At 42.6% G+C, this 9,021-nt stretch overlaps 1 protein-coding gene across 1 annotated transcript; it reads right to left on the bottom strand.

Moving 5' to 3' along the window:
* Window positions 1-5,908: 5,908 nt before the first annotated feature.
* Window positions 5,909-7,345, bottom strand: LOC122444829 (cyclic AMP-dependent transcription factor ATF-4). Its single transcript, XM_043473486.1, has one exon. The coding sequence runs from the start codon at window positions 7,054-7,056 to the stop codon at window positions 5,995-5,997; it is 1,062 nt and encodes a 353-aa protein (XP_043329421.1). The 5' UTR covers window positions 7,057-7,345; the 3' UTR covers window positions 5,909-5,994.
* Between the last annotated feature and the right edge of the window lie 1,676 nt (window positions 7,346-9,021).

Below are 9,021 nucleotides of genomic sequence, written 5' to 3'. Positions count from 1 at the left end.
CTGAATGTTGAGCTTTAAGCCAACTTTTTTCACTCTCCTCTTTTCACTTTCATCAAGAGGTTCTTTAGTTCTTCTTCACTTTGTGCCATAAGTGTGGTGTCATCTGCTTATCTGAGGTTATTGATGTTTCTCCCGGCAATCTTGATTCCAATTTGTGCTTCATCCAGCCCAGCATTTCTCATGATGTACTCTGTATATAAGTTAAATAAGCAGGGTGACAATATATAGCCTTGACTTACTCCTTTTCCTGTTTGGAACCAGGCTGTTGGTTCTTTGTCCAGTTCTAACTGTTGCTTCCTGACCTGCATAGATTTCTCAAGAGGCAGGTCAGGTGGTCTGGTATTCCCATATCTTTCAGAATTTTCCACAGTTTATTGTGATCCACACAGTCAAAGGCTTTGGAATAGTCAATAAAGCAAAAATAGATGTTTTTCTGGAACTCTATTGCTTTTTCGATGATCCAGCGGATGTTGGCAATTTGATCTCTGGCTCCTCTGCCTTTTCTAAAACCAGCTTGAACATCTGGAAGTTCTCGGTTCACATACTGTTGAAGCTTGGCTTGGAGAATTTTGAGCATTACTTTACTAGCATGTGAGATGAGTGCAATTGTGTGGTAGTTTTAGCATTCTTTGGCATTGCCTTTTAGGGATTGGAATGAAAACTGACCTTTTCCAGTCCTGTGGCCACTGCTGAGTTCTCCAAATTTGTTGGCTTATAGAGTGCAGCACTTTCACAGCATTATCTTTTAGGATTTGAAATAGCTCAACTGGCATTCCATCACCTCCACTAGCTTTGTTCATAGTGATACTTCCTAAGGCCCACTTGACTTCACATTCCAGGATGTCTGGTTCTAGGTGAGTGATTGCACCATCATGATTATCTGGGTTGTGAAGATCTTTTTTGTACAGTTCTGTGTATTCTTGCCACCTCTTCTTAATATCTTCTGCTTCTGTTAGGTCCATACCATTTCTGTCCTTTATTGTGCTCATCTTTGCATGAAATGTTGCCTTGGTATCTTTAATTTTCTTGAAGAGATCTCTAGTCTTTCCCATTCTATTGTTTTCCTCTATTTCTTTGCACTGATCACTGAGGAAGGCTTTCTTATCTCTCCTTGCTATTCTTTGGAACTCTGCATTCAAATGGGTATATCTTTCCTTTTCTCCTTTGCTTTTGGCTTCTCTTCTTTTCACAGCTATTTGTAAGGCCTCCTCAGACAGCCATTTTGCTTTTTTGCATTTATTTTTCTAGGGGATGGTCTGGCTCCCTGTCTCCTGTACAATGTCATGAACCTCCATCCATAGTTCATCAGGCACTCTATCAGATCTAGTCCCTTAAATCTATTTCTCACTTCCACTGTATAATCGTTAGGGATTTGATTTAGGTCATACCTGAATGGTCTATTGGTTTTCTCTACTTTCTTCAATTTAATTCTGAATTTTGCAATAAGGAGTTCATGATCTGAGCCATGGTCAGCTCCTTGTGTTGTTTTTGCTGACTGTATAAAGCTTCTCCATCTTTAGCTGCAAAGAATATAATCGATCTGATTTTGGTATTGACCATCTGGTGATGTCCATGTGTAGAGTCTTCTCGTGTTGTTGGAAGAGGGTGTTTGCTATGACCAGTGCATTCTCTTGGCAGAACTCTATTAGCCTTCACCCTGCTTCATTCTGTACTCCAAGGCCAAATTTGCCTGTTACTCCAGGTGTTTCTTGACTTCCTACTTTTGCCTTCCAGTTCCCTATAATGAAAAGGACATCTTTTTTGGGTGTTAATTCTAGAAGGTCTTGTAGGTCTTCATAGAACCATTCAACGTCAGCTTCTTCAGCATTACTGGTCGGGACATAGACTTGGATTACCATGATATTGAATTGTTTGCCTTGAAAATGAACAGAGATCATTCTGTCGTTTTTGAGACTGCATCCAAGTACTGCATTTCAGACTCTTTTCTTGACTATGATGGCTACTCCATTTATTGTAAGGGATTCTTGTCCACAGTAGCAGATATAATGGTCATCTGAGTTAAATTCATCCATTCCAGTCCATTTTAGTTCACTGATTCCTAAAATGTTGACGTTCACTCTTGACTTCTCCTGTTTGACCACTTCCAATTTGCCTTGATTCATGGACCTAACACTCCAGGTTCCTATGCAATATTGTTCTTTACAGCATCGGACCTTGCTTCCATCACCAGTCACATCCACAACTGGGTGTTGTTTTTGCTTTGGTTCCATCCCTTCATTCTTTCTGGTGTTATTTCTCCACTGATCTCCAGTAGCATTTTGGGCACCTACCGACTTGGGGAGTGTATCTTTAGTGTCCTATCTTTTTGCCTTTTCATACTGTTCACGGGGTTCTCAAGGCAGGAATACTGAAGTGGTTTGCCATTTCCTTCTCCAGTGGACCACATTTTGTCAGAACTCTTCATGACCCATCCGTCTTGGGTGGCCCTACACAGCATGGTTCATAGTTTCATTGAGTTAGACAAGGCTGTGGTTAAATGCAAATAATTATACTTCAAAATGTCAGAATTTACAATATACTGGAAATTATGTATTTTCAACTTTTAATAACATGATAGAAATTTTAAATGTTAACTTAATGCTAAAGGCTATCTTGCTTTTCAAAATTCTTTTATAGGATGTATAAACAAAAAATATATAAACTACTAATCTAATTCACTCAGCTTGGTACCTGATATATAATAGGTACTCAATAAGTAACATTTGAATAAATAATGAATAGATAGGAATGGCAAATAGACATGTAAATGTAAATAATGCCCAGTGTAGACAAAGGTTGTGAGAACCAAGTAGTCATCTACTGATACAAATTAATACATTTTTTTTTTTTTTTTTGGTGAGCCTTTTGCAGTACATATGAAAATTCTTAAACTGTCTCTACCCTTTGCCCAAACAATCCACCTAAGAAATTATCCTGAAAGTCATAAGCGAATAAAGATACACCTTACAGTGTTTACTTGTTCAACAGATGTTTTTAAATCACCTATGTTGAAGAGAAAGCAGCAAAACTGTATGGTCCTGCCTTCATGAAATTTATAGCCTATTGGGGAAGACAATTAACTAATCTTTCATATAAGTGAATAATTAAGAATTGTGAGATGTGCTGTGAAAAAAAGATAATGAGTGCTGGAAAGCATATAATGGGAGAAAAGAACACATCTAGGAAGGCAAGGAAATTAAACTTATTCAGTTGTTTTCAGGATTGGCTGATTGTCTGCCTCTGGGGAGACCTCAGAATTGAGATTAAAGTATGTGTGGAGATTGAGCTAGGTGGAGGGTAGGGATGGATGCAGAGGCAGTGTGACTTCCCAGGTGTCTCAGTGATAAAGAATCTGCCTGCTAATGCAGGAAACGTGGGTTTGATCCCCAGGTCAGGAAAATCCCCTTGAGGAGGAAATGTAGCTTGGCAGGCTGCAGTCCATGGGGTCGCAGAGGACTGAGCATGCAGAGATAGTGTAACATTTCAGGTCCAGGAAACAGTTTGTATCAAGGCTGGAGCAAGAAGGAGCAAGGTACAGAAGAAGGCTGGGGCGCTGGAGCATAGAACCTAAGGGAGTGAATTGTGTAGGGTGAAGCTGAAGAGGTTGGCAAGGACTTGTCTTGTAAGGCCAAGTTAAGGATTTTGGTTTTATCCCAAGAAATGACTACAGATATTTTTTTTGGGGGGGGGGATTAGCATAAAATAAAATGCCCACCCATCCCTTGCTACCACTTATCCCTTGCTATGTTGCTACAACTAAGAATATCACGGTTCATTCTTTCTTTTTAATTGCTGAGTAGTATTTTGTGTTATGGATACCCTCCTGTTGGTGGACATTTGGGTTATTTTGGTAGCTAATGGGAATAAAGCTAACACAAACGTTCTTGCAGAGGTCTTTTTGTGAACACATGTTTCTCTCTTGCATAAATACTTCAGATTGAAATTGCTGGATCATAGAGCAGATGCATGTTCACTTTGATAAGAAATTGCCAAACACTGAAGTGCTGCCATGCCACACCATGCCATGCCACGTAGCTTTCGAGGAGGCACTGATTCTTTCAGTACCTAGACCTTCCCATCTGTAGAATGGGGTCAATACTGCTTACCTCACAGGGGTGTGTTGTGAAGATGTAGAAGAACAGTGTCAAATGTTTTTAATACTTAGGTAAGAGAGGTGGCATAGATGAAACCAACGCTGCATGAGTTACACAAAAATGGATATTTGGTTCTCTGTCCCAGATACCAGAAATGTGTGTTCAAACAACCATTTTACCAACTCAAAACATTACTTGTTTCTAGAAAAAAAGGAATTATCAAACAGATATTCAGAGTGGCTGTACCATTTTACAGTCCTACCAGCATTGCATACTTGCCAACATTTCATGTGGTTAGTCTTTTTAAATTTTAGGTATTCCAGTGGGTGTCATTAAAGTCTCAAAAAATGGAATGAGTTGGGCTAAAAAAAATCGCTCAGACTACAATATGGAGAAGGGTGGGGATGGGCTAAGAGTAGATGTGGTAAGACCTGTTAAGGGGGGACAGCAAAAGTGCAGGTGAGAGATGACGGTGAATTGATAACGATAGTGATGATGGAGGTAGATTTGAGAAATATTTATTAATAGAAGATAAAATTAATAGGAGTTGGCTGCTAATTGGGAACACTAGGAAAAGCTCAAATTATTACTTTTTGTTAATTTGATTTTGAGGGATGGACATCACTTGGCTTGATTTTGGATGTATATTTGTGGTGCCTTAATCTCCAATAAAGGGGATTGCTTAACTATGTCATATGACTTGTGAACTTAGGGATAGTATGTGGTCAGGAATTACAGGAGAATATTTCATAATATGGAAGGATGTTTAAAATATATGGTTAAAAATAAATTTCAAACTATGTATAATATATGGTATAGCCACATTTTCCATTTGAATAACATTACAGAGAAAAGCCTTCTGAAAAGATGTAAAGTGTTAGCTATGGTCTCCATGTTGAGTTTTCAGAGTAGTTTTAAATTTGGGCTATGGTGTTTTTTTTTTCTTTTCTGTTTTTCTACAAGGAACATATGCTAATTGTGTAATATGAAAAAAAGTTATTTAAAAAAAACACTTAACATTTCAGAAAAAGAAATTTGAGAGCACAAAACAAGAATAGAGTCCCATTGGGATGGGAAAGGTGTTGGTAACAGCATCTTCATTTCTTCTCTCTTATCCTCAAATGGCTCACCCTATACCTTCTGGGCAGGATACTGGCCAAGATTCCTAAGCCTCTCAGATTTTGAGAGTTTGAGAATGGAAGGGCTTAGTGAGGGGGACTGGGCTGAATTCAAACCCAGGATTCTGGAGTCCACGGAGCTTTTTTTGATCTCTGCCCCCAACTGAGACTAAATGCAAACCTCCTTTGGCTCTCTAGTAGCATCAATTAGCTATTATCTCTCTTACTCCATAGAAATGGCCTGTGCAAGTAACCCATGACCTCCGTGTTGTCAACTCAGTCCCCATCCTCACCCTGCCTGACACATTAGAAGCACCTGCTGTAGTTGATCTTCTGCCCCCTGGAAATACCCTCCTGGTTATCCCTACTTCACCAGCCACTCTTCTGCAGTCTCTTCTGATGGTTCTTCGTTTCCCCGACCTCTTAGTCTTGGAGTGTCTCTGGGCTTTCTTTTTCCTATCTAGACTTTTTGGCTTAGTGGTCTCATCTAGTTTCAGTTTTAAACACTCTCTCACGTAATGATGGCACTTAATTTCTCTTTCCAGTCTGGATCTCTCCCCTGGACTCCAGACTTGTATATCCAAAGTTGACATTCCCGTTTGGATTTCTAATAGGCATCTCAAAGTTATTATGTCCAAAACAGAGTGCCTCTTCTTCCCCTGTTCCCACCCTCCATTTGTCCTCCTCAGGCTTTTCTTTTTTTTTTTTTCACTACAAAATAATTTATTAAAACACAGCTTCAGCCTCCTATATACAAGCGCACATACTCCTGACTACCCTAACTAGGGGACCCTTTTCTTCTCCCTTGCCTTGCGAACCTCTTCTATCAGATCTTTAAGATACTGGATCTCCTTGGCCAAGGAATCTGCCTTCTCTTTCAGAGCCTCATTCTTCTTTTCTAGCTCTTTACATTCACCAGTGAGAGCCTCCTGTTCTGCCCTCTTCTTCTGGCGGTACCTAGTGGCTGCTGTCTTGTTCTGCTCCATTTTCTTCAGCTTCTTGTCTAGCTTCTCACCCTTTACTTTTGCTGCTACCATCTTCTCTCCAGGAGGGTCGTAGGGTTTGGGGCGGGAAGAGCCACCGAGGGCACCTGGAGATGGCAGGCTCTTATTTGGAGAGCCCCTGGAGGTGGAGGGGCTGTGCTGGGGAGAGCCCAGCGAGGAGTCAGGGCTCATACAGATGCCGCTATCATTATCTGAGGGGGCATCCTCCTCCTTTATGCACTGAGGGATCACAGTAATGCAAGTGGTGGAGTCTGGCTTACTATCTCCTTCAGAGATAACCACTTCACTGCACAGCTCTAAACTAAAGGAATGATCTGGAGTGGAAGAAAGGGCCCCTGGGGAAGGGGGAAGAGGTTGCAAGAAAGTGAAGGGGGCACCCTGGTCAATTGTTGGTAAACTTTCTGGAAGATGGCCAATTGGGTTCACTATCTGGGGGGGCTCCTTGTTAGTCTCCTGGAGTAGAGGATCAAAGAGATCACACGTGTCATCCAACGTGGCCAAGAGCTCATCTGGCATGGTTTCCAGGTCATCCATACTCAACAGGGTATCATTAAAATCAAACTCCTTCAAATCCATTTTCTCCACCATCCAATCTGTCCCGGAGAAAGCATCCTCCTTGCTGTTGTCTGAGAAACTGACCAACCCATCCACAGCCAGCCATTCGGAGGAGCCTGCCTTAGCCTTGTCGCAGGAGAACCCATGAGGTTTGAAGTGCTTGGCCACCTCCAGGTAGTCATCTAGGAGACCTAAGCTCTCTTCAGCCCCCAAACCCGACGGGTCGAAGGGGGACACGAAGTCCCTCACGAACACCTCGCTGCTCAGGAAGCTCATCTCGGCCATGTTGCGAGCTTTTGATGCTTAATTCGAGGAATGTGCTTAATTCGAAGGTGTCTTTGTCGATTACAGCAAGGCTGCTGCTGAATGCCGTGAAAAGCGCCATGGCTTAAGCCGCTGGGGGGTTGCCGCTGCAGAGCCTGGTGCTGCTGCCGCCGCTGCAAAGGCCGATGCTGCCGCAGGCACTGCTGCCTCTAATGCGCCATGGTGGCCGCGGGCCCTGGGGGGAGCGGGAGGAGAGACGGTGCGCACTTGCCCGGAGGAACTACATCTATAGGCGGGAGGAAGAAAAAATGCAGGCTTTTCTATCTCAGTGAACGGCACCTCATACTTCCTTGTGCTCAGGCCCTAAGCTTTGGAGTCATAACTGACTCCGTTCTTCCTCTCACTCTACACATTCAAAACCTATTGGCTCTATCTTAAAAATAAATCCAGATCATGCCCTCCATGTGCTATGGTCCAGAACATCATCTCGCCCCACCTGGATTATTGCAACAGCCTACTCCTTGGTCTTGCCTACTTCTTCACTCTCTTGCAATTGATTTCAACTCAGCAGCCAGTGATCCTTTAAAATATAAATCAGATCATGTCACTTCTCTGCTCAAAATCTCTTAACAGCTAAACATTAACAGAGTAAATGCCAGAGTCCTAAAAAAACCTATAGGACCCCAGATGACACCCACAACCCCAGTTACTTTTTTGACTTTCTTACTCTGTGCTCTGTCTCACTCCTTCTGACCCTGTTTCACAGGCCTTACTATTCCATAAATAGTCCAAGCATGTTTAAAGTTTCGGGGTTTTGCTCTTCCCTCTGTCTACATGCTTTTCCTTCAGATAACCATCTGGCTCTTTATTGTCAAGTCTTTGCTCAACTGTGAGGTCTTCCATGGTCTTCCTATTTAAAATTGCAACCCCCCCCCCATCCCCACCACTCATCACATCCCTTCTCTGCTTAATTTTTCTCCATAAGTTACTCAACATTATCTAAAAAATGCTATCAGTTGTTTTGTTTTTTTGCTTCCTTCCCCAGATGTAAGATCCTTGAGAGCACAGATTTCTATTCCCCGCCCCCCCTCCAGTAATCCTAGAGCAGTACCTGGCATAGAATAGACACTATGTATTGGATGGTGGTGGTTTAGTCACTAAGTTGTGTCTTCTTGCAACCCCATGGACTGTAGCCTGTCAGGCGCGTCTGTCCATGGGATTCTCCAGGCAAGAATATTGGAGTGGGTTGCCATTTCCTTCTCCAAAGTATTCTACTTTCAGGTGGACAAATGTTTCCCCACTAGCCTGTGAGCTATTTAGGGGGGGTGGGGGGTTTCACTGGGTAGTCCCTACCCACTGGGTGGTCCCTGCACAATAGACACTTGATATATGTTTATTAACGGAATAATGGAAGCAAAGGATCACCTACCCATCTTAAGTATGACGAAACAAGGACATACAAGTGTTCAATGTCACAGACCTTGATGCCTACTCCAGGCCTCCTCAGCCCACCGGAGTTACTTCACCCTCATCACTGCCCACCACACTGAATACTTGCTCTTCTTCCCTTCCTGTAGGAAGTATATTGAAGGGTTGGCCTCCATGGGGATGACCCTTAACCAGTAAGGGCAGGAGTTGGTGGGTCAATGCCCCAGCCTCCTCAGCCTCTGGTACGTGGTCTGAATAAGATGATGCTAGTAGTGCTGCAATAGGAGCTAGTGAGTAGAGCACTTAAACATTTACAAGGTCAAGAACAGGGATTTATTTGAACATGTCATCCTAAACTTTTATTTTCCATATCCAGCAGTGCCTGGCATCTAGTAGGTGTTCAGGGGATGCTTAGGGAATGAACAAACATATGCCGTTAATGGTGGGGCTGAGCAACATTCAGGGTTTGTTCAAAGATGAGGTATCTGTTAAATCTGCCAACACACACACACCCATGCCCCCAACCCCCAACCCCTGCTTTGAGTTCTCAAGGAACAC

This window comes from Cervus canadensis, chromosome 7, assembly GCF_019320065.1.
Source record: "Cervus canadensis isolate Bull #8, Minnesota chromosome 7, ASM1932006v1, whole genome shotgun sequence".
NCBI classification, from domain to species: domain Eukaryota; kingdom Metazoa; phylum Chordata; class Mammalia; order Artiodactyla; family Cervidae; genus Cervus; species Cervus canadensis.
The sequence above is the reverse complement of the archived record's forward strand: the minus strand, read 5'-3'. Positions and strand labels throughout refer to the sequence as shown.